This window comes from Arvicola amphibius, chromosome 8 (genome assembly GCF_903992535.2).
Source record: "Arvicola amphibius chromosome 8, mArvAmp1.2, whole genome shotgun sequence".
NCBI lineage: Eukaryota > Metazoa > Chordata > Mammalia > Rodentia > Cricetidae > Arvicola > Arvicola amphibius.
In genome coordinates this window covers 42,364,294-42,391,178 of record NC_052054.1, presented here as the reverse complement: position 1 = coordinate 42,391,178, position 26,885 = coordinate 42,364,294, and the positions used below count along the sequence as shown (strand labels likewise).

The window sequence follows — 26,885 nt, the reverse complement described above, 5'->3', positions numbered from 1 at the left end:
TCCACCACCCTCCTGCTGGACGGTACCAGTCATCTGAGTACTGCTTTATGTTGGTTTATAACGTGGAGTTCTGTTTGTAAATACATATAAGTTAATATTGCTTATTTCAATCAATGTGTTATCCTTTTATAACTTTTACTAAGAGGCAGCAAACATAGCATTTAGCTTGATTTCCTAAGAAATTCCCTAAAATTATTGTATTATGATTTAACTTTTTTATAATACCTGAAGATTAAAAAAAAAGATTCTTCTAGTCTAAAACGTTTAAATTACTTTAAACTAATAACTAGTATAGCTACACTTTATAAAATTCTGAGACCTTGTTACTGTTTTCATTAACGGTTATTTCTTGTTTTGCTTATGTTAAGTTTTTTTATAAAAACTTTTTAAATCTGATTTGCTTATATCAATTCCTTTTTTCATGGGGATTATGGGGATTGAGATAGGGATCCTTTGTGTAGCCCTGGCTGTTTTAGAACTTGTTCTGTGGACCAGGCTGGCCTTGAACTCACAGAGATCATCTACTCCTGTCTTCCAAGTGCTGGAATTAATGGCCTATATCACCAAGTCTGGCTGTAACATTCTTAAGCAGGCTGGGAATCAATCACTTTTTTCAGTAATTTCTTTCTAGAGTAATACATACTTCAATTCAAATATTTTAAATATTAAATTTAAATATTAATTCACCTACAACATGTTTATGGAATAAAGAAGCTATAGTTTATGTACAGAGGGGGCTGTATCAGTGAATAAAATAGAAAACTCTTCCAGGACTAGTAACAAAGACTCTAGATAAGGGATCAGTATGAAGCAAATAACGTATTAGCAGATGATGAACATTATGGGAAAAAGTAAAAACTAGAATGGAGCAATGAGAACAAAGGTGAGATTGGCTGGACAGGATGACAATTTTTTAAGATTACAACTTTTATTAAATATTTTCTTTGACAGTGTTATGTGTACTGTGCATGTGTCCCTCTCACTTTATATATCAAGTCCCTTTCTTATATTCATATCCTTGTTTAGGTTTGTGAACAACTGAATTTAACCAGGGTCGTCTGTGTGACCATGAGTTTGGAACCCATGAACTAATCAATGGGTAAGCAAATGAAGATTATGATTGCTCCTTCCTTAGAATCAACTCATAGTTGATAGCTGAGCCAGGAGAAGTAAGGTTCCAGAAACTCCCCCCTGATCCATGGTTGAATGACAACCAGTCCATTCTTGTGAAGGCCCAGTAAAAACAGCTGCAGAGGCTGTGAGATCCTGACACCAATGACTGCATCATGCCCTTCTGTGTCTCCTGGCCCTTCATTCTTTCTACCCCCTGTGCTATGAACTTTCCTGAGCCTTGGAGGGAAGTAGTATAAATGTCCTGTTTAGGGTTAACCACTATGCCATCACTTATTCTCTGCATGATAAGCAGAGGGTTTCTTCACTAACCACCATTTATTGCAAACAGAGGATTCTCTGATTAGACTAACTTAGCTAAGAAGCAGTTGTCAAGTCCCTTGTTAGAGCCCATGAAGTTTTGATCAAGTTGCAGTACCAGATGGGAATACTCTTCTGTGGTACAGGACTTGAATCCTGTCATAGAGCAGTTGATTACCCAAAGAAGAATTGTGACATCTTTTACCACCGGGCACGTTTCCTGGCAGATTGGTGTTACAGTTTATAGAAGTCTTTGTTAGTTAAACCATTGATACATCCCCTCTTTCCACTAAAAGCTTACATGGCAGCTTCCATAACTAAGAAAGCTAGTTATAAGGGAGGAAGCTTTAATCTCACTTCCAGTTTGATTTCTCTGTCTTGCAATGAAGGTATCTGGAATCTTTGGCAATGGGGTCATACCAACTACTTCTGGATGCTAATTAAGAAAAATGGCAATAGCCTTTATTGTTCTGGTAGCCTGTGGGACTTCCCTGACCAACACAGACTGATTTTTTTTCCTTTGGAGAGTCATGTCAAGAATGTAATTTTGAGCTAAGAAGTCAGGCACATTGTGCTTCTAACAGCTAATAACATGTCACAAAACTAAAGACTCTCATTTTATCAACCTACAAAGAAAATACTGACATAATGTTTGAGAAAATAAAGCAAATAAAAAATGTCCTATTTTGTAAGCAATGCCTTAAAACTATAATAGAAGGCACTACCCCAAGATAAATGGCATAGACGAAGCAATCCAAAAGATTAATAAGATTAAAAATTTATACTATGGGGTGGTGGCTACTTGGAACATTATTATTAACAATTATTTAACATTCCTTGATAGAATGTATAAAGGTGAATTGGTAGAAGAGCATTTGCGAAGAACTACTAGTCTGTCAAGCTGGTAATAAAATAGTCTGTTTAAAACTGAAGAACAATGCTGAAGGAAGGGGCTGCTGAAAGTCACACTGAATGTGCTGGTGAACAAGCAGAAAGGGTACATGTTCACACAGATTCCAGGAACACAGCTCTGCATCCTACACACAGAACAGCAGTCCATATTCACTGACATCCACATGGTAAACTGAACACAGTCAAAAATGCTGGCATTTGCTTCTTTTCAACAAAGCATTTGTTGCACTGATGAAAGCTAAAATGTATGCTACTAAAATGTATACAGGCGCAAAGAAATGCAACTTTAGGAAATCGGGATTCAACATGATGCATTAGTGGCTGCAGAGATGGCTCAGTGGTTATGAGTACACACTATTCTTGCAGAGGACCCAAGCTCAGTTCCCAGGAAACAAGTGGGTTAGCTCACAACAGCCTGTAACACCAACACCAGAGAATTTGCTGCCCTTCTCTGGCCTTCATGTGCACTTTGCACTCATGTGCACATACAAACATACAAATATACACAGGTACACATAATTAAAAATAAAATTAAATGAAATGAAAAATTAATGATAGTTAGATGGTATCAAATAAAATTCAATTCCTACTTTAAAATATTTGGTATAAAACAATGGAAGATAGGTAAAAAACTAGCCATACAAACTTGATGATACCTAGGTTGACCCCTAGAATCCATGTGTTAAAGGCCGGATAATTGCATCATAATTCCAGTACTGCTGCAGTGAGAGAGGAGACCCTGGAAAATCTCCCTGAACCTCAGAGGTGCTAAGCCTGGAGTGTGCAGTAAGCAGAAGAAACAGGAGACCCTGCTTCAGCAAGGTGGGAGAGAAGAACTGCCTTTTAAGAGCTGTCCTCTCTATGTGTGTACATGTGCATGTGTGCTCAGACAATGCTCCCTGGTGTGTGTATCTCTTTCTCTCTCTCACACACACAGGTACACATTTAAAATGTTTGACAAAAAATAAATTACTCGTTTAAAATCAATTACCAAAATATTTTAGAAATTATATTCTGAAACAGAAGAGTGGAAGTGAGAGATTTTTTAAAATTTCAATTATAATTTAAAGGGACAGAATTGTTTTAATTCACAGCAGCAATAAGAAGAGTCTCATACATTTCAGAAAAAACAACTATTTATTGTTTCCTACTGCTGTGGGTGTGAACAACTGTTTTTATTGTGGTGAAGAATGCTAACTGGACAGTCTTATCACAAACTGCATAACAGTGTTTCAAGCAAAAAATTATTAAACTTCACTATATAATTTATTTCATAAGGCTTTGAGCTAATTTTCTTTATCACACAGTTCATATATAGATATATATGTGAGATCTGTGTAGATATGTACATAAATGAATATATAAATTACACATGTATATATGTAAAATACATACACATACAAAAAAGGCATTTAATAAATGTTTTCATCTAACATAATAAGGATACCTCTTAGCTTATCCTTACTTGTTTAGTATTTCTTTGTCAATGAAAAATAATCAGTGTAGCAGAACTGATGTCATTTTTATTTTCTCCCAGTTGAAGATCTTCACAAAATGCAATAAATAAATAAACAAACAAAAACATACAGTAATGTGCTTTTCTCTAATGTAATCTCTGAGATTTCATACAAGTAGCAAATTCTTTCAAAATGTAGTACTTCAAAGGCCTGGGGGTATTAACGGCTCAATGGCAGAGTACTTGCCTGGTTTGCATACATCTAGAGTTGAAGCTCTAGGACCATAAAATAGCAATGACTTGGGGGGCGGATATTATTTTAAGGTATGTGACTTTTGTTTATGCTGAATTTCTTCAAATCTGTGAAGCTGTGTTACTATGCCTGTCTAAAACATCTGATGGGCTAATAAAGAGCTGAAAGGCCAATAGCAAGGCAGGAGAAAGAGAGAGAAATAGGTGGGACAGGCAGGCAGAGAGTATAAATATGAAGAGAAATTTGGCAGGATAAAAAGATCTGGGAATGAGGGAGGCAGGAGGAGGACTTCAGAAGTCAGCCACCCAGATATACAACCAGACACAGAGTAAGAAGGGAAAAAAAGGTATACAGGAATAGAGAAAGATCAAAGCTCAGAGGCCAAAGATAGATGCGATCATTTAAATTAAGAAAGACCGGGAAGAAACAAGCCAAGCAAAAGCTGGGCATTCATAACTAAGTCTCCATGTGTGATTTATTTGGGAGCTGAGTGGTGGGTCCTCCAAAAAACCTAAAGAGCCCAAAAGAGTAAAACACCAAACAACAAATGATAATAATAATTATAGTAGTAACATATCAGTAAGTCTTCAGAAGAGATTTCTAAAATGTATACATATAGGTTTTCTCCTCTATAAAATATGATTACAATTTCTATAGTAAATGTTTTTCTTATACTATAGCCTAACCATCAAGAGTATCTTACAAAGCAACACTAAAACATGTTCAAAACCTTATGTCCCTTATTTATCACTAAACAATGTACCTTATGTCCCTTATTTATTACTAAATAATGTATGGTAACTTTAATTTTAGACTTTTAGCTTATTATCTTATTTCTATTTCTTGAAAATGCTTCTATGATTAAATATCTCCCAGTCCATTAGCATTAAGTAAGATAACCTTCAACAGAAAAGGTCAAGTCTATATTTTCAAAGAGAGTCCATCAAAAAGCATGCAGGCCATCCCAGGGCTCTGCTGGCTCTTCCCAATTATAGGCCTCCAACTCTGAACTATAGCCCAGCCCTCCTCTACTTATGGAGGATCTCAATCTCCACAGGTGGAAACTCCAGAACCCCACAAATTATTGGTATGGACTCACTCTTCCTCCTTTGGGAACACTAACTACCCAGGAACTCTTCTGTCCACACTGGCAACTGAGCCTTCCCCTTCCTCTCCCTACAGACCTTCAGATGATGAATATGGGAAAAAGGAAGGAAGGGGGTAAGTTGACAGGGTGGAAGGGAGATATGAGAAGAGTCGAGAGTAATCATAATACATTGTATATATGTATGAAACTGTGAAAAACAGGTTTGATACAAGTTATAGTAATATCATTCAGGTAGGAAAGTGAATAAGAATTATTAGGACACAGTGTATGTATAAGATAGTTATACTCCCTTCAAACTCCAGTGAAGATCATGAAGGGGTCACCAGGATCTCAGAGCAATAGCAATTTAAAAGTTTGAAGGTGGGCAGGCCGAAGTGTGGCCCTCTATCCTGTACAATAAAGCTTTGAAGTTAAAAAAAAAAAAAGATTATACCCTAGTAAAGTTAAATACGGTGGTTAAGTTCAACTCTCCTTTACAAACAAATTTTTACATCTTACAGAAATATGCAGCCTTGGCACCCAAAGGAAAGCAGAGGTCAGAAGCCTGGAGAAATGCTGAAGAAACTGGAACGTCTTCTCTTTATCCCCCTGCATTATGATGAAGAGCGAAGACACAAACCAGTCATGGCCTGTGTAGCGCCCTTGCAGGCACACTGCACAACAGTTAAGGAGCTTCCAGGTTATCTTAGGAGGTACACAACTACATAAATACTCACTTTTAGAATTTTTATTTGGAAAGAGATATTAATTGTATGTGTGTAGTAAATCACTTTACTCAGTTTTAAGATTCCACGAGTACAACTGAGTCTAAAGATCATAAGTCAATTTATTAAAACGTATGTTCAAAACACAGATTAAAATCCTATTAGGATAAACTGTAACAAGTCACACAGCAGCTATTACTTATTACAGATATGTTAACACATCCTTCGAAAAAACTATGGGAAGTATAGGAAGATAATTTGGTTCTGCATGAATCCACTCAAAAAGGATATGAAGAGAAGAAGTTACTGGTGACTGCTGTTGTTTCAGGAATCTCTCACAGTGCTTTAAGACCAAGGCGAGATCATTTTCTGCACCCTCTTTTAACAAGTTGAGAAACTTACCATACCTATGTAAAAGACACCCCCCCCCCCCAAAGACACAGAATGAAAACTATCAGGATCTTCACATTCCTCTTTAGACATCAAATGTATTTCTCCTGAGACCTCAAAGTCTGAAGTTTAAGATGCTACTTCTAGGGTGACGACATTAGACAAGGCACTCAATATTCCCTCCTGAGAGGTACAACAGGATCAGCCGCATTAACTGTTACCATTCTAGGGTGGTGAAACAGAAATGAGAAAACAAAACGACAGCGGACTACAGATGAGAGCCATGTAGGAAGTTTTTCTGAAATTCATCCAGAACACAGATTCCTGAATTTAGGTTAATAGGACGTTATGTCAAGAAGTTCCTGTGGAGGTCATCTATGAATACTGGATATCAGAGGCTTTGGACATTTTTGGGTGAAGATTAGGACAGGACTGTAACATAACTTGAAATGTCTTGGTGTTTACATGGATCAAACAGCAGTTTATAATTAGCTAAAACTAATTCAGTCTTACCTAAGTTCCTATATTTTAGATACACTAAATGGGTATGTTGTTTTTTGATTTCCAGCTTCCTAAGACCTTACTTGATCTGTATTTTCAGAACTCTCCTTCTCAGCAGTAACACTTTAGTGCATTTATTGTTTCTGTTGCTGCTGTTATCTCAATGACTCTCCAGGATGGTAGCCACACTATACCACAGTCTAGCCAAACTCTACACTATGCGTTATTTTCCATTTACTTTCTATGAATAAGAAATTACATTGAATTAAAATATGTGACCAAGCTGCTTATATAATCTATAGGTTTCATTTCATTGGAAATGGAGCAGTACAGTATACTTTTATTAAAACATGTATATGGAGTCACATAATATAATCAAAACAGGTACTCTGGTAGAAGTGGATGATCCAGAATCCACGTTGTGATTTTCATCACAATAGGCATTTATATAAGTCTCAAGTATTAAATAAATCTCATAAGTACCTTCCTAAATATGATTCAAATAATGGCCCTTTAATTACAATGCTATAGTTAAGAACCTCGTATTAAATGAGGTTTGTTGAGAACAAAAGAAAAGGAGGTTACTATCCAGTTCGTGATGTACTGTACTCACTTCTTTTGAAAATTAATTTATGAGTTCTAACAATTCAAACTGACAATTTTGGTTTACTCATCTGAACTTCTCAATCTGTCCTTAAAGTATGTTTGTCTTCACCGGGACCTGACAACTAGAACAAACCGTGTTTTAAAAGATGTATAACTCTGCCGTAGCATTTTGATTTTTGCAACGCTAATTTTTTGGGGGGGTAGAAAACAACTGATAGTCATAGAGGAACACACTAATTAGCTTTCAGAATAGTAATGAGCTGTAACTGATTTACAGCCGGAGGTAATTTAATCATGTGCCAATATCCTCAAAGATAACGTTACTATTTTCTGAGTGGGAGACTCTGCATTTAAAGGCTACAGAATAGTTGGTTGTTAATATTATTGAGCACACATCAGGTAGATGAATTCCAGGGATGCACAGGAGAGACGCCTCCCCACATACCTGACAGCCGCTTCAATGCCAAGCTGCTGCACAGACGAGAGACTTTCATTCCTCACATCTGCATCAGTAGCTGACAACAATAGAAAAGGGAGCGATGAAAATGTAGAAAAGTCTGCATAATAATCACATCTTAATTGAAAATTGATGAAAGCAATATTTTTACATATTTTAATGTGCATTTTGAAAACACTGATGAATTTGTTCTTTTAGGAGCTGTCACTTACAGTTTCAAAGAAATTAACAGGAAACTTTTTACAAAAACTTTTATCCTGTAAAAATCATTTAAAACTTGGGAGTAGCAGAACACATACTTACCAGCACAGGGAAGCCAGAGGCAGGAGGATTAGAATTTCAAGGCCATCTGTGGATATACTAAAAGCTCAAGGCCAGCCTGGGCTACATAAGACCCTACTTCTAAGAGAAAATGAAACCAAAAAGTATATAAAATGAGTAGTACTTTGGTGCAAAACACTAAAATTGAACAAAATATAAAAAGCTATAAATTATTAAAAAGTGATCAAAAATATGTTTTCATCATGCCGCACTTTGGTATATGTGAACATGGCTATGTATTCCTTCCTTCATCCATGGTGAAATCTTTTAGTAAGCCCTACAGTACACGGCTGCTGACCATCTCACAGAAGCTATGATTACTTGCACAGGACCTTCACAAGATCAGGCTAGTCTCACCCCAGCATGAATGGGTGATGGGAGATGAAGCTCCACCCCTAGTGAAGGAACTATTGATGGTTGATGATTTCTGAGAGACAGAGAATGTGTTGCTTTTTTTGGAATATGGCTGCTGGTAGGTTCTTCGTGCCTGAGTAGATAGCCCCATACTCATGAACATATGGGCAGCACTAATTGGACTCAGGGGGTTATTGGTTACAATAATTAAAAGAGGAATGATGTTTGGAAGGAACCAGAATAGGGCAATTGAGAAAATTGGAGGGAGGGATGTAGATAGATATGAAAAAATACATTTTCTAAGTGTATTATGTATACAAAGAATAAATTTTTTAAATCTTTAAGTTTATAGTTCCATGGTAGACTACTTGCCACTGGGTCCAATAGTCAATATCACACTCACCATCTTTAAGCAGACCATAGTCAACTTTTACCGAGTAATATTACATTGGGGTTGAATTAATGGGTTTCACTTTCAGATCAGATTTCTTCTGTGAAGTAAGAATTGTGATCACTCTAGAGACACAGCCCCAACTACACCAATCAGAGGAAAAGATGGGTAGACAACATAAGAACACACTCAACACCACATAGAACAACACGACACCAACAAAAACTAGTGGCCCTAAAATAGCAAGACTTGAACACCCCAATATAGATGAAGCAGAAGAAAATGACCTAGAAATTAACTTTAGGAGAATGTTTGAGGCCCTTAAAGAGAAAATGAAAAATTCCCTCAAATAAATGAAGGAAAAGACAAACCAAAATTTGTAAGAAAACAAAACTCCCTTAAAGAAAACCAAGAAAAAAGCAATCAAACAAATGAAAGAAATGATTCAAGACTTGAAAACCAAAATAGAGACAATAAAGAAAACACAAATCAGGGAAAGTCTGGAAATGGAAAACATGGAAAACTGATTAGAAACCACAAATGCAGCATGAACAGCAGAATACAAGAGATGGAAGAGAGACTCTCAATTGCTGAAGATACAATAGAGGAAATAGACTCATCTGTCAAAAAAACATTAAATCTAGTGAAAGCTAAACACAAAATATGCAGGAAATATAGACAAAATGAAAGGACCAAACCTAAGAACAATAGGGATAGAAGAAGGAGAAGAAATCCAACTCAAAAGCACAGAAACAACAACAAAAAAAATTCAACAAAATCATGGAAGAAAACTTTCCCAACCAAAAAAAAAAAAAAAAAAAGATATGCATATGAAGATACCAGAAGCTTACAGAATACCAAATAGACTGGATCAAAAAACAAAAGTCACCTCACCATATAATAATCAAAACATTAAACATACAGAATAAAGAAAGGACATTAAAGAAAATATTCAAGTAACATATAAAGGCAGATATATCAGAATTACACCCGACTTCTCAATTGAAACAATGAAACCCAGAAGGTCCTGATCAAGCGTTATGCAGACATTAAAAGACCATAGATGCCAGTCAAGACTGCTATACCCAGCAAAACTTTCAATCACCATAGATGAACAAAACAAGATATTCCATGACAGAACCACATTTAACCAATACCTAGCAATAAACCCAGTCCTACACAAAGTACTAGAAGGAAATCTTGAACCCAAGGAAGTTAGCTACATCCACAAAAACACAGAGAATGGATTATCTCACAGCAGCAAATCCCAAAGGGGAAAACACACACAATAACATCTCCAACACCAAAAGCTAAAATAACAGAAACTAGTGATCACTGGCCATTAATGTTCCTTAATATAAATGGGACTCAACTTACCTATAAAAAGACACAGGCTAACAGATTGGATATGAATCCACGCCTTTAATCCCAACACTTAGAAGGCAGAGGAAGGCAGATCTCTGTGAGTTCGAGCCCAACCAGGTCTACAAGGGATAGTTCCAGGAAAGCTCCAAAGCTACAGAGAAACCCTGTCTCGAAACAAAAAACAAAACAAAAAAAACCAAAAACAAAAACAAAAGAAAACAATATCCATCCTTCTGCTGCTTTGGAAGAAACATACTTTAACCTCAAAGATAGACATCACCTCAGAATAAAGGGTTGAGAAAAAATTATCTAATCAAATGGACCTAAGAAACAAGCTGCTGTAGCCATCCTAATATAGACCTCAAATTAAAATCAATCTCAAAAGACAAAGAAGGACATTTCATATTAGTCACAGGAAAAATACATCAAGAGGAAATCTCAATACTGAACATCTATTCCCCAAATACAACACCCTCACATGAAAAAAGAACACTTCTAAAGCTTAAATCACACACCAAACCCTACACCCTGATAGTGGGAGACTTAAACACCCCACTCTCACTACTGGCCAGGTCTGCCAGACAGAAACTTAACAGAAATAAGGGAACTAACAGATGTTATGACTCAAATAGACTTTACAGACATCTATAGAACATTCTATCCAAACTGAAAAGAATACACCTTCTTCTCAGCACCTCATGGAACCTTCTCAAAAAGTGGCCACATACAAGGTAACAAAGCATACCTCAATAGATATAAAAAAAACTGGAATAACCCCATGTATCTTATTGAATCAACATGGCTTAAAATTAGAATTCAACAGCAACACTAATTTCAGAATGCCCACAAACACATGGAAATTAAACAATGTTCACCTGAATCATCAATGGGTTGAGGAAGAAATAAAGGAAAAAATTAAAGACTACCTAAAATTCCATGAAAATGACAACGCAACATACCCAAATTTATGGAATATAATGAAAGCAGTGTTAAGAGGAAAGTTCATAGCACTAAATGCCTACATAAAGAAGGTGGAAAAAAATCCCACAGTAGTGAGTTAACAGAACACCTGTAAACTCTAAAACAAAAAGAAACAAACTCACCCAGGAGGACTAAATGGCTGAATTCAACAAAACAGAAACAAAGAAAACCATACAAAGAATCAATGAAACAGAGTTGGTTTTTGAGAAAATCAACAAAATAGACAAACCTTTATCTAAACTAACTAAAAGGCAGAGAGAGAATATCCCAATTAACAAAATCAGAAATGAAAAGGGGGATATAACAAAAGACATGGAGGAAATCAAGAGAATCATCAGGTCATACTTCAAAAACCTGTACTCAAAATTATACACAAAATTGGAAAACTTAAAGGAAATGAACAATTTTCTGGATAAATATCACTTACCAAAATTAAAGCAAGACCAGATAAGCAAATCAAATAGACCTATAACTGCTAAAGAACTAGAAACAATCATCAAAAGTCTCCCAACCAAAAAAGCCAAGGACCAGATGGTCTCAGCACAGAATTCTACAAGATTTTCAGAGATGAACTCATACCAATACTCCTCAAATTGTTCCACAAAATAGAAACAGAAGAAAAATTGCCAAACTCTTTTTACGAGGCTACAATTACCCTGACACCCAAACCACACAAAGACATGACTAAGAAAAAGGAATTGCAGACCGAACTCACTCATGAACATTGATGCAAAAATATTAAATATAATACAAGCAAACCAAATTCAAGAATACATCAGAAAAATCATCCACCAAGTAGGCTTCATCCCAGAGATGCAAATCAGTAATCCAACATATAAACAAACTAGAAAAAAATTATGATCATCTCATTAGATGCTAAAAGAGCATTACACAAAATCCAACAGCCCTTCATAATAAAGGTCTTAGAGAGAGCATGGATACATGGAACATACATAAACATAATAAAGGCAATATACAGCATGCCGACAGTCAAGATCAAACTAAATGGAGAGAAACCTAAAGTGATCCCATTGAAATCAGGAACAAGACATGGTCGTCTACTCTCTTCATATGTATTCAATATGGTTCTAGCTAGTGAAATAAGACAACAAAAGGAAATCAAAGGGATATAAATCAGAAAAGAAGAAATCAAACTCTCACTATTTGCTGATGACATGATAGTTTACATAAGAGACCCCAAAACTTCTACCAAGGAACTTCTAAAGCTCATAAACACCTTCAGTAATGTAGCAGGATACAATATTAACTCAAAAACTCAGTAGTTAGTTCTCATTTACACAGATGATAAATGGGTTGAGACAGAAATCAGAGAAACATCATGCTTCACAATAACCACAAATATAAAATATCTTGGAGTAACTCTAACTAAACAAGTGGAAGACTTGTGTGACAAGAACTTTAAATCTTTGAAGAAAGAAATTAAAGAACATGATACCAGAAAATAGAATCTGTCACATACTCTTGGGTAGGTAGATTTAACATAGTAAAAATGGCACTCTTGCCAAAAGCAATCTACAGATTCAATGCAATGACCATCAAAATCCCAGCAAAATTCTTCACAGACCTTGAAAGAATAATACTCTACTGCATATGGAAAAGTACAAAAACCCAGGATAGCCAAAACAATAAAGGAACTTCTGGAAGAATCACAATCCTTGACTTCAAACTCTACTACAGAGCTACAGTACTGAAAACAGCCTGGTACTGGCATAAAAACAGACAGGAGGACCAATGTAACGGAATAGAAGACCCCAATATTAATCCACAAACCTTCAAACACCTGATTTTTTGAAAAAAAAAAGCAAAAAATATAAAATGGAAAACAGAAAGCATATTTAACAAATGGTGCTCGCATAACCAGATATCAACATGTAGAAGAATGTAAATAGATTCATATCCATCATCATGCACAAAACTCAAGTCCAAATGGATCAAAGACCTCAATATATTGCTAGCCACACTAAACCTTAAAGAAGAGAAAGTGGGAAGTACACTTGAATGCATTGGCACAGGAGACCACTTCCTAAATATAAACCCCAGTAGCACAGACACTGAGAGAAACAATTAATTAATGGTACCTTTTGAAACTGAAAAGCTTCTGTAAAGCAAAGAACATGGTCAGGAAGACTAAACAGCAGCCTATTGAATGGGAAGAGAACTTCACCAACCCCACACCAGACAGAGACCTGATCTCCAAAATATAGAAAGAATTAAAGAAATTGATCATCTAAAGAACAAATAATCCAATAAAAAAACTGGAGTACTGACCTAAACAGAGAAATCTCAAAAGAGGAATCTAAAATGGCTGAAAGACACATAAGGAAATGTTCAACATCCTTAGCCATTAGAGAAATGAAAATCAAAACAACTCTGAGATTCCATCTTACAACTGTCAGAAGGGCTAAGATTAAAATCACTGATGACAACTCATGCTGGGGAGGATATAAGGTAAAGAAAACACTCCTGCATTGCTGGTGGGAGTCCAAACTGATTCATTCGCTTTGGAAATCAGTCAGGGGATGTCGCAGAAAATTAGTAAGCAACCTACCTCAATACCCAGCAATAACACTTTTGGGTATATACCCTAAGCATGCTCAATTATACCACAAGGGTGCTCAACTATGTTCATAACAATATTATTTGTCATAGTCAGAACCTGGAAATAACCTAAATGCCCCTCAACGAAAGAATGGATAATGAAGATGTGATGCATTTACACAAAGAAGTACTACATAGTGGAAAAAATGATACGTTGAATTAGCAGGCAAATGGATGGATCTAGAAAACATCATATTGAGTGAGGTAACAGACTCAGAAAGACAAATATAATATGTACTCAATCATAAGTGGCTTTTACTTTATTACTTCAGAGAACCTAGACAACAAAGAGGTCCCTAAGAGAGATATACATGGATCTACTCTACATGGGAAGTAGAAAAAGACCAGATCTCCTGAGTAATTTGGGAGCATGGGAACCATGGAAGAGGGTAGAAGGGGAGGGGGAAAAAGGAAGGAGAGCAGAAAAAAAATCGCTCAATAAAAACAACTTAAAAGAAATGAATACTTATTAAAACATCCCCACAAAAAAGTATGTGATCACCTGTCAAAACTAGAAAAGGGGTTGTGTGGCGCATCAGACAAGAGAAACTGAACGTTTGTACTGGTTCTTGGACACACTGAGCAAGTGAATATGAACAAATGCATAGTTGGGTAATGTTCAGAAATGAGCAGAAATTCTCTACTTCTTTCTGAAGAAAACATAGTGTCCATACACAGAAATAAATCGTGTGAAGGGGATCATTCACAAATCAAAACAGTGGCAGGGAGGAAGAAAAGCTAGATTTTCTGAGTCCTAGTATTGGAGTTTTCTGAGCATTGTATGTTGGTATATATCAAACTACTGATGTAATCTATTTCAACTGCAGACTCACTCGTTCCTTGTAATAAATCATTTCTGATAAAGTGAAGAACACTGTGAAGAAGTCATGGGGATAAGTGATAAAATGAACTATCATACACTGAAAGAACTTTGCATGTAGTGTCAGAGATAAAATGTGTACACAGATAACTGAGAAAGGTGTTTCAAAGCTCTCAGTGGAAGAAGAATGGTACAGATAAACCACTGTATGAACACTCTGAAGAGGAAGAGATTACTTCTAGCTGTTTAAGAAGTGGCATTTAAACTGAATCTTGAAATATGAGTAGGCTTTAGATCTTCAGAGATGGACAAGAACAAATTAAATGTCACTGCTATGGAATACAGACTCTGTAGACCAGCAACAATTAATCTTCACTGTCTGCAGTGAGAGCAACTAATTCCCCTGGTCTGCCTGTGCAATTCATGGCATGAGTCTCCGAGACTCGCATGCCACAGGAACCACTGCAGTCCTTAAAAACTAGACTGGATACTCCCCACACCTGAAGTGGTCATTTTCTTACAGGAAAATAAAATAAAAATAAAAATAAGTATTAATACTTAAAGGGGGCTGCAATGTTGAAATGGTTCAGTAGATTTAGTAGTCATAGCACAATCTGGAGAATCTGAGCTTGGCCCTGGAACCCAAGTAAAGGAAAGAAGGGAGAGCCTACTCCGTAAAACTGTCTACTGATCCCCCTACATGTGAGAACATGTGTGCCCCCATCCCATAGAAACAGATATAACTCAAAATAGAATCCCCTTCTCTAAGATGTTGAGTTAATTTCCCCTTAATGTACATCTGAGTTGTATTTATACAGTCAAATTAGTTTATTTTGTCTCTAATGACAGCAATTAGATTGCAGTTCATATAGCTTAGCATTCTTGTTATTTATAATTCTCAGTGAGTTGGTTGATATACTTTCAATGGCAGAGGCAATGAGTTCCACTCTTCCGGTGATAGATGATCAATCTGTGGAAACAACAGCTCACAGCAAGGGGAGTTATTCATCGACATCTCTGGAGATTTACAGCTCCTGTATGTCATGTCGCTGTAAGAACCAACAGGTCTCTGGAAGCAGGAAACACATCTACTGTAAAGGGAGGTAAGGAGACAGGGCTAGGCTTGGCACTGCTCACTGCTCTATATGTGAACTCGTTTCTCATCCTTTTCTGGCAGGGGGAAAAACTTGATTTCCATTTCCATTACTTGGTACCAAACACACATAAACAAATACATGCATATGCATGCATGCATACATAGATAAATAAATATAAACACACATGCTTGTGTATATATACACCCATACATATTGTATACACACATCATTTCACTTCAATAGTTTTAGGGTCAACTTTTAAAACTATCATTATTTATATATTAACTATAATTTCCAATTTTCAGTTGATAATGTGTTTTTTTTTCTAATTTAGCCATAAGTTAAGTACATTCATATTTATACTTACTACAGTGTAATCAGGTTAGGCCCATATAGAAACTAGGAACATTCTTATGACTTTTGTACCTAAGGTTTATTTTTATGATGCACTATGTTTTAGCTTTCTATATTTAAATAATGTAAAGTTTTAGTGCTGTGCTGTGGGTAACAATGTCTGATTTGGCAAAGATTTAAGTTGTCTTGTGAAAATAAAACTTGAGTATGTGAGATTTAAAATATAAAATTAAATTGTGATCATATGTGCTAATCATGGAATGGATTGCTTGCCAACGATCATGTGATACAGGGACAATAATAGTTTCTAAGTTACACAACCCTCACAACCCTTGAAATTCTAGTATACATAGAACTGCTTTACCCAGCATGAGAAATAAAACTTCTCCTTCACCGACACTTGAAATAATGCTAACTCTTTCTGTCTGGAAAATACAATGTTTTTACATTAGTTTGAAGCAGGATCCCATTGTGTAGACTGGGCTGGCACTGAGGCCCCACAAAAACTCCTGCTTCACAGCCTCCTGAGTGCTGGGATTACATGTATTCACTACCTCTAATGCTTTTGGACAGCTATCTTAACAGGAGGAAGTTTGCAGTGGGCTCCCCAGGCTTGTAGTCTATGGGTCATGGTGGATCCCACCAAGGCCTCCATATGAATGGACAGTGTTGGTAGAGGCTGCTTTTTTGGTCCCGGCTGCCCAGACATGAAACAATCACACAGAAATGCAATACTGTTTGGCCAATAGCTTAAGCATATTTTTAGCTAGCTCTTATATCCTAAACTAACCCATCTCCATTAATCTGTGTATTGCCACATGGCTGTAGCTTAAGGGGTAAAGTTCCATTTGTCTCCATTGGGGTTACATGGCTTTTCTCTGCCTCTGCCTCTGGATGTTTGCCTTTGTTTAAAAAGTTGGTTACAAGTTGCTATGGATAATGGTCAGTAGAAAAGCTAAACAAAGGAGATTCTATTCAGAGTTCTTGTTTTTTTTTTTTTTTTTTAAGGGTGGTAGGGTGAAGTGCTGTGGGACAGGACAATGGTCTATACCCTGTCAGTTGTATTTTAATAAAATGCTGATTGGCCAGTACCCAGGCAGGAAGTAGAGGCAGGGTGACCAGGCAGAAAGTAGACATGGGGCAAGGAGAACAAGAGAATTCTGGGAAGAGAAAGAGTCAGTCTGCACTTGTCACCCAGACACAAAGAGGAAGCCAGACACAGAGCAAGCAAGATGCCTCGCCAAAAAAGGTACCAAGCCACATGGTTAACACAAATAAGAATTCTGGGCTACTATAAGTTATAATAGTTAATAAGAAGCCTAAGCTAATGGACCAATCAGTTTATAATTAATGTAGACCTCTGTGTGTTTCTTTAGGACTGAATGACTGCAGGACCAGGAAGGACAGAAGCCTCAGTCAACATCCACCTGCTTTCTCCCAGTATTCAGTTTAGTTTTCCTGCCTAGCTCTATTCTGTTAAGCCAGTGGCTGAAAGCAGCTTCTTTATTAACCAATGGCAATTAAACATATTCACAGCATACAGACACGAATCTCACATCAAAAGAGGAGAATACAGTTAAGGAACAAGGTGACAGAAGTTGCCCCAAGTGACTAAGCCACCAAATGCTGCTACATGAGGATCACGTTATGTCAGTCCCTTCTTATGCACTTAAGGTGTTTCAGCTAAAAGACAGCTTGTTTGCACAGAGAGAAGTTCTTGACTTTCCTCTGGCTGAATAATTTACTTCTGAGGTCTATTTCTGTCCTAGAAGTTTATGACTATATTTTCATGTAAAATACAAGCAACAAAACCTGCCATGTCCAAAGATAACAGCCCCCAGTTATGGTTGTGCATTGACGTACTCTGAGGAGCTTTCTAACAGTAAAGAGAAACAAGCTCCACTGCAGAGAAGTGGATTCAATTACAAAGGGTGAATCCTTGGGGTTTTTTTTTTAGTGTTAGACATCTACACAGTTATTTCTTGGGCTTAAAGTTGAGATCCACATTCTACACATGTAAAACTGAGATATGGGAACAAGTAGACAGTAGTATTTACTATACAATTTTTACTTTAATGAAGGTTACAATTAACCTCAAAAGGTGTTTTAAAGAAGTTTTAAGTAGGTGCTGAGTATATCTAAATGAATAACAACTCCTTGATTATTTTTAAAGTATTATTGTGAAAAGATTTAAAAAAAATTTTGATATGAATAAAATCCTACCAAAACGCTTTTTCTACATTTATTTTTTTCCTTAAAAAAAGTCTTCAATACAGGGATGAAGAAGCCCCTCCCCCCAAAAAGAAATGGTTTCAGAACATGCATTAAAGAAGAAGCTTCAGTTATTGACTTGTATTTGAAACATATTGTGACACCTTTGTAAAAGGACATGAATATTAGCCTATAAAAGTTCCTATAAAGGAGACTTTCATGTACAATCCTGGATTAAATGCTACTTATTGAACAAAAATCAAAATCTTTAGAAATAAAAATTTCAAAAAGAAATGGCAAAATCATTAAGAAAAATGTATGATTAAAAAATAGGTATCTTGAATCAGGTGTGGAATGATGCATTTCTACAATTCCAGCAAGTAGGAGTCTGAGGCAGAAAGATTCCAGTCAAGGCCACTCTGGGCTACAAGCAACTTCCTCAACAAGAAAATAAAGTGAAAGGAAAGTCTTCATGGGATTCTGAAGAATAACATTTATTGATATGCACAAGCGAATACAGAAGACATAACAGGCATCTGACACTGAGTAAGGAACATCCCCCAAAACAGACCCCAGTGAGTGTCAACAGAAAGCTCAGCTCCAGAAGTCAGACTCAGCTTGGCGGCTCACAACCGCCTGTACCTTCAGCTCTCGGAAATCTGATGCCCTCTTCTGGATCACGTGGGCATACATTCATGTGGCAAAGTTTAAGACATAGACGAGGGATTGTCCAATGACATCATGCTTAAGGCCTTTTAGTTAACAATGTGTCAAACTAATGTCTTAGTTTCATATGGAAATTATTTAAAATAATCAACCATTTTAGCTATAAATATACACTGAAAATAGAATAACGATGAAAATAACTTAATATGGACTGCAGTCTCTCATTCCCGGAGTGCATTCACTTCTATTTTGGGCTTGTGAAGCAAGCAGATATAGCTGGAATTTCTTTTAAGAAAGTAAGTCTATTCTGCCTCATACTTAGTCGACTAACAGTGTGCAAATAAATAACTTTTCAGAAGAGTAAAGACTTTCTGCACTGGAGAACAAACCCATGGTTGGAGGAACATTTACTGCACGGCTGCTTACGGAAGCCCTGCTGTGTATATCCTTACGTCTGAGAACTCGCCACCCAAAGAGAGCAGAGCACAACATGCCCTCCGCTCTCCCCTTCCTTCCCAGCCAGCCTGCAGGTGCTTTTGCTTATTTTTCAAACTGCAGTTGTGCTTACTTCTCAGCCCTATAAATTCAGTACCTTGTGACTGAGCCACCGCAAGCACCTTTAGCCCAAGCTTTGGAAGGAAAGGGTGTTTCTGTTTCCACATCTTGGTGATACAATTACTCTTCTCTTTCAGCTCTGCTGCCGCACAGACAGCCAGGCACTCCTAGTCCTCCACCTGTTTCCTCCCTTCATCTTCCAGGACAGCAGTCAGCACCGATGGCCAATCCAGCCACCCCGTGTCACTCTTCCAGCTTCTCAGTGACAACGCACATTTCAAATGCTAGTTTTAAAGGTGCCAGCACTGCATCTAAGACAAAGGAGCTATACCTGAAAATGTGAGTTTCCGTCAGTTCCCACCTCACTGGGTGCTACCACTTATTTTAGGTTGTGCTATAAGGCTTTCTACGAACTCGGCTTCATATGATTCACCCCCTTGAAAGTAGCAAACATTCACAAATATTAGGCAAGCAAAGAATGTGTTGACCCAAAACTCAATCAAAATATAAAAGACATGCATATGTTTATATCAAATTAAAATTTATATTTTAGGTGCAGACTCAGAAATTAAAAGGACCGGCTGCTGTTTAGATGACCTGGACTCAATTTCCAGCACACATATGTTGCTCACAATCATCTGCAACTCCACTCACAAGGGAGCCAACATCTCCTGGCCTATGGGGGTGGCTGCACACACATGGTACACATGTATGCATACATATATACATACAGGCAAAACACCAACACACAGAAAAATATAATAATAAAAACAAAAAAACTATTCTTTAAAAATGTTACATTTTAGGGGCTAGGGAGATGACTCAGAGGTTAAGAGCTCTGGCTGCTCTTCTAGAAGACCTACATTCAGTTTTCTGTACCCAAATGACAGCTCCCAACTATCGCATGCCCAGTTCTCTGTGAGCACCAGATATGCATGCAATTCATATACATAACACATATCCATAAAATAAAATACAATTGATTTCTAAAATTACATTGTAATAGCAAAAAGTGAAATGATGGTATCTTTCCAGTCTATAGATAAATTAGTATCAGGAAAAGAGATTTTTATGAATCTATGCCTTTGCGAGGCATATTCAATATAACACTGCAAAGAAGCAATTACAATACCAAAATACTTTGTGTGTGAGAGAGAGACTGGAGCTGATAAGAAATGAACATCTGTAAGGTTTGCGAAGATACCTACAGGGGTGTACCACTGATGGTAAGTGTGCAGAATGTTTATCTGTTTGTCCGTTTGTCTTTCTTTGATAGGATAAACAATGAAACTAATTTGATTTTTCCAGATTTGCAGATTTTATAGTGAGCTGGGATCCTGAGGGAACTAACAACAGATGGATAGTTGTGTTGTTCTAATTTCAGCTACCTTGGGGCTTAGAAAGCTGTGATTTTTTTAAAAAAAGACAATCGATTTCTCACTCTAAGAAACAGAGAAAAGCAGTGAATATGTCCAGAATTTGTTTTGAAGCATTGTTTATATTAAAACACGGCTCTTTCCAACTTGCAGTAATTAAAGGTAGATTTTATAATAGCAGCCATTGTTCTACCATCTAGAAGACACATGGGGATGAGGACACTTACCAGCTCTAAAAGAAACCAGCACTAACTCACTGCACTACAATAATAAGTATCCAACAGTCAACAGGAAGCCACTTTATTTCTGGCTTTACTAGAAAGCTCTCATGGACACCTGTTCAGCTGAACCCTTTCAATAAGTTAAATTCACATTCAGGATGTATCTGACCACAAAGTGCATTCAGTGACTCCAACATCTGAAATTTCACTCAGCACAATTCAGAAATGTGACAGATAGGAAATACATGCCCATTACATAATCAACCTTGTTAAGTGTTTTCATAAAAAAAAAATACATCATCTTATTTTCATACTGTTTGTGGAACATATGATCCAGCAGAACAACATATAAAGAGCTGCTGAAAGCGGAGGTGACTACCCTTCAGCCTGAAGATCTCCAGTCAAAGGAGCCCACGCATTCAGAATCTTCCACTCCCTGCTTCAGGTGTCACTGCTAAACCCTGCTATGTTCTCAGGGAAGGTTTAAGACTTCTTCAAAAAAATTACAGTTTCCTTCCATATTCATGTCTTCAAAAATCTTCCCAATTTATGATTTCTCTCCTTTATGTCTCTGTTTCCTTGTTTTAAACATTAAGAGCTTTCCCGCTTCAGAGGGCTATTCGAGGGTCATATGACACAATGTATGAAGACCCTCAGAACAAGTCAAACTGAAGCTCAGAGGCTATCCATTCCCTCCGCCTACTTCATCTTTTCAAATCCCTTTCCTTTTCCTTTTCATTGTTTTATATCTTCTTTTACCTTTCTCTCAGTTTGTTGTTAGATGTAAAAAATTAATACAGAATCACCTGTGTGTTTTTAAATATCACTCTATTTGGACTTGCTATGAAATTAAAGTCATAAGAACAGAGACACTTATTGTTTGGGCTAGTTTTATGTCAACTTGACACACAAGCTACAGTCATCTGAGGTAGGGAACCTCAATTGAGAAATGTTTCCATGAGATTGGGCTGTAGGCAAGCCTGTATGGCATTTTCTTAATGATTTGGGAGGCCCCTTGGACTGTTGGTCCTAGGTGTTACAAGAAAACAAGCTGAGAACGCTATGGGGTGCAAATCAGTAAGCAGTTCTCCTCCATGGCCTCTACATCAGTTCCTGCCTCCAGACTTCTTGGTTTGGTTCCTGTCTCTGCTTCCCTCAATGGACTGTGATTCAGGATATATAAGCCAAATAAACTCTTCCCACCACAAGGTGCTTTTTGTCATGGTATTTCATCATATCAGTAGAAACCCTAAGATACTTATGCAGCATCATATATAAGAGAGAAATGCCTTCTTCATTTTGCTGTATAGTCAGTGCATCCTCTCAGTAGTTCAGAACATTGAAGAGAGTCCTCCTTTCTCTCACATCTTATAGTCAACCTATTATTTGGTCTGGACAGCCATATATTCACAATGTACTCAGCATCCAAATGCTTCTTCCTACCTTCACTATTGAGGCCTGCATATGAGTTGTCCTAACTTTTCATCTGGACCCCTTGGCTGTATCCCCTTTCCTCCTTCAGTCTTTTCTAACGTGAAAGCCATAGTAAGCTTATAAAATGCAAATCACAAACATTCATAACAAATAACTAGAAAAGTGTTAATACACAGCTGTAATATATGCTTGGTAAAAAATGAATATGCAGTTATCTGGAACAGGAGAAAGTTGGCAGTGCCGTTAACAGTGGTATTCAATAAAATAAATAAATAAACTCAAGTCATGGAGAGAAAGAGATGATATTAGGAAAAATAAAAAAAGCAAAACAATTAAGAGTATGGGTAACATAAGAAGTTTAGATTCTACTCAGTAGTGAGGGGAAGAAGTAGAGGAATGAATAGATACAGATTTGCATGCCAAGGATCATCCTTACTGTGTGCACAGAATATCATTTTGCTGGGTGTGCCGGCATAAATGTCTCATGACTGTCCTAGGGAAGCTGAAACAGGAGGAGAGCAAGTACAGGGACAGCTAGTTGCTCTGTGAAGATCTGTCTCCAAGAAAACACAACCCCAGAGACAACAATAATGTATGTGTTAAACAACCAGACTGAAAATTGAAAAGCACGCAAAGGGTCTTTGATACCCTAGGCAAGAGGCAATGCTGGTCTTAATTAACATAAAGAAGAATAATGAGGAACAGAATGGAATAATAGCAGATGCAGTAGGGTATAGTAAGAACACAGGAGTAGTATTGGGATGCAAATATCAATGCTGACTTCTCAGTTTCCCACCTGGATGCACCTCCTACCAAGACAAGACACATACAAAAACAGCATGTGTCAATACATGCAAGGCAGTTATTGCTGACAGGCTGAGGTTAAGGAAGGTCATGGTAGGCAGCATCCAGCTACAGCTCTTCTTTAGCAACTAGAAGTGTGGCAATGAAGCTGACAAAAACAAAACCTCTGACAGAAGATGGGAATTTTAAAATCATTAATTTATATGAGGTAGGTAAATGCTTCTGTTTAATCTCATCTGAAAAGAAACATGAAGATTAGTCCCTAATGAGAGTTTTCAGAATCAGAAGCTTAAGAGGAGGCGGAAAGTTTGTAAGTGATGGCTACAAGAAAACAGTGTTTTCCATAAAGAAAAAAAAAATAAAAAAAACAAAAACAAAAAAAAACAGGGAAATTGCCCATGTGAATTCAGAGACTGTGACAGCATTCCTGAGACCTGTACGTGCTCAGGGCAGACAAACTCCCATCACAGGGAGAGGACAATAAGCATAAAGTCCTATCCTTAGCTAAGAAGCAATTGCCATTTGATAGCAAAGGGTAGAAAGGGTCAACTTCTTTTAATGGTGTAAGCCCTTGTAGGTCAATTCTCAGACTATTTAAGAAACATGAATTGGACTCAGTGTATTAAGAATGGTGGGCTATGTATATCTGGGAGTAGTCATGTGTGAATATGATCAAAATATACTATAGAAAAGAGTATTATTTTCTAAAGGGAAACTGAGGGACTGGAGAGATGGTTCAGTGGTTAAAAGTTCTTTTTGTTCTTGCAGAAGACCTGGATTCATTCCCAACCCTCTCATGGTAGCTTACACACATTCTTAATTCCAATTCCAAGGGACCTAGTGCTTCTTTCTAGTCTCTGGGTACCAGACAGACAGACAAACACAGACATATACCACATACATACATACATACATACATACAGACAGACAGACAGACAGACAGACAAAACATATACACATGAAATGAAAATAATAATTATTTTATAAGGAGAAGCAAAAACTTAATGTGACTTGCCATTTTCAAGGCAGGGTCTTCAGAAGGCTATTAGGATTAGATGAGAGAAAGAACACACACACACACATACACACACACACACACACTGATTGATGCTGACCAAATGATGCCACAGGGGGACCAAAAAGCAAGAAGGCATCACCAGTTACATTTCTTTGATATTGGGACAGAATAATGGGTCAAAATAAACTTTTGCTCTAACTTTCCCAGTCTTACAGCAGACAAACACAGTAAGATAGTTATGAGCTGATGAGATCAGGGAGGGGCATATGATAGAATCAGAACAGCAGGCAATGCTACCAAGACAAAAGTTTGCACTGGAGACCAGAAGCAGATGAAGGTCACAGCATCCCAGGGTGTGAAGTGAGAGGACTTTCAGACGGGAAAGCTTGCGCATATGAGCACTCGACACGCATATCACTATAAAACAGCACCTATTGCAAGCTGAGCATCTTGCAAACATCACAATATTTGAAGAGATACCTGTGTACTCCACTGAAGGGAAGTAGCATTCAGATGGGTTTTCGGTGAGATGAAGAACAAAATTTTCAAGTAGTTCTCCTAAAGCTGTAACAAACATGAGAGTAATTAGTATTTTAAAGGTCAAGAAAGAACAATGCATGGCAGTGCATCCCGAAGTCATAGACTAGCACATGACATTCTCCTGAGGAGGAGTGGAGGGAGGAGACACTGTGGTATGAGAGAAGAATTTAAAAAAAAAAGTCACCTGAACTCCACAGTTCTGAGGAGTTCAATTGAAAAGACAGACTTCTATTAATATTCATGTTTCTGATTTCAGTTAAATTTTAGTAACTTCTCTGTGAACTTATTTAGTATATAACTATAAACAAATTATCCATCATACTTAAGATTAACGATTACTTCAGAACTTGTTAAATGTTTTTAACGCACTCACTAGGTTATCCTAAGAAAAATAGTGAACTCTAAGGCTCGGATTACTGCATAGCTCATGCCACTTCCACATCTGTCCTATGATGACGTTTATACCTTCAGCTGGTGGTATCGGTTAGAGGACAAGAACAAACAAAGCATGCGCTATCTGACTTCAAAGTGACAAAATAATTCCTTTCTCGGCCCATGTGATAATATCACAGCGTTTGCATATATCCTATAAACAGATGCTCCCATAATCGTGAGTCACACTTGAAGAGTTTGCCCTTCTCACACTTAGACTATTAACTACATGGATCCTGCTTTACATTCAAGTATATTTCAAGCATATAGAATTAGTTCTATATGTAAAGAATTACATATATATGTAGAAGAATTAGTTCTCCACATGTAAAAACCAAATCACAGAAAAGGAATGGTGTGGTTGTCAGTAACTGTAGAGAGCAAGCTATATAATATAACATTTTGACGGCCAGAGATGAAGATGAAATGTTTTGATTCATTGAAATGCATTATAAGATTTCAAAATGAAACAAGTATTTGAAAACATGAAAACTCAATAGCCATGGCTTAAGAAATATTCCTATGTACAGATTTGAGTTTGCAACTGCTTGGGCTGGTTAGATGTATATAAACACAGGCATGAATCTACCATATTTCTGAAACTGTTTCAAATGTCTTTCTTTTATGAATGCATATATAATATCCGCAGGTCACAGTTTTTAACATCTATGTATATAAACTTTTGAGACAGGTTTTGTGGAAGGACACTGTGATGACATTCACATATAATTATTCTTAATTTCATGGTTAGGATTAACAATCTAAAATGTAATACACAGTAACAAATATTGCTCAGAAACATCATTTTCAATGGAAATGTCCATTTAAACCTTCAATTATAATGTAATTATCTTCATTGAGCTCAACTGTATTTGCTGTGTGCTATGTATTTAAGTACAATGTTTGAAATAATGGAAAAAATCAAAGCATATTGCTAAGCAATTACTGGTGTGAATTCTCTATTCAAACCACATATGTTTTCTTCAAACACCAGGGATTTTGCTGCTGTTTTTGCACACATATATCAATCCACACGTTGCTTTGAACCTCACAGCAGAAAGCACAATATTTACCTGTGTGGGAGATATTAGATTTGCCACTGATACATGAGGTTGAGCAGGTCCAGGCCGGTTCAAAGGAGAGGAGAGAAAAGTACAAAACTGTATCTCTAGCTACAGTGGAAACAAATTGAGACGGGAGATTCTACTTTCTAATCCTCCAGCTACCAGGGAGCAACTTGTAAAATCTTATTTTGGTTTTTGCATTTATTTTTAGAAATAATATACTCAAAATGCCAGCAAAATCTCCCCAAACCAAAAAAGTATCAAAGGTCACCAACATCCTAGCTTATTGGTGAAAGATTCTAAAACTGGAGGTGCAGGAAGCAATTTTAAACAAGTTAACTAGAGAATATTGCTCTGAAAGCCAGCTACAGAATACTGTTTTGTTTAACGTGTATATTAATCTTAAATGACAGATCTGAACTTTCTATAAAGAATTTTCAATTT

The 26,885-nt window shown here is 36.9% G+C and overlaps 1 protein-coding gene across 3 annotated transcripts in view; it reads right to left on the bottom strand.

Annotated features, from left to right (window-relative positions):
- The window catches only part of Tbc1d32 (TBC1 domain family member 32), a 213,303-nt gene that overhangs the window by 30,930 nt on the left and 155,488 nt on the right, over positions 1–26,885 (bottom strand). For 2 of the 3 annotated variants that reach the window (XM_038339834.1, XM_038339835.2), the window contains exons 27-30: positions 24,886–24,969; positions 7,807–7,876; positions 6,156–6,271; positions 5,659–5,813 (exon numbers count right to left, since the gene is read on the bottom strand). In XM_038339834.1, the coding sequence (XP_038195762.1) occupies positions 5,659–5,813; positions 6,156–6,271; positions 7,807–7,876; positions 24,886–24,969 (425 nt within the window). The remainder of the gene's footprint in view (positions 1–5,658; positions 5,814–6,155; positions 6,272–7,806; positions 7,877–24,885; positions 24,970–26,885) is intronic. The other variant, XR_005286571.2, reaches the window with a different exon arrangement.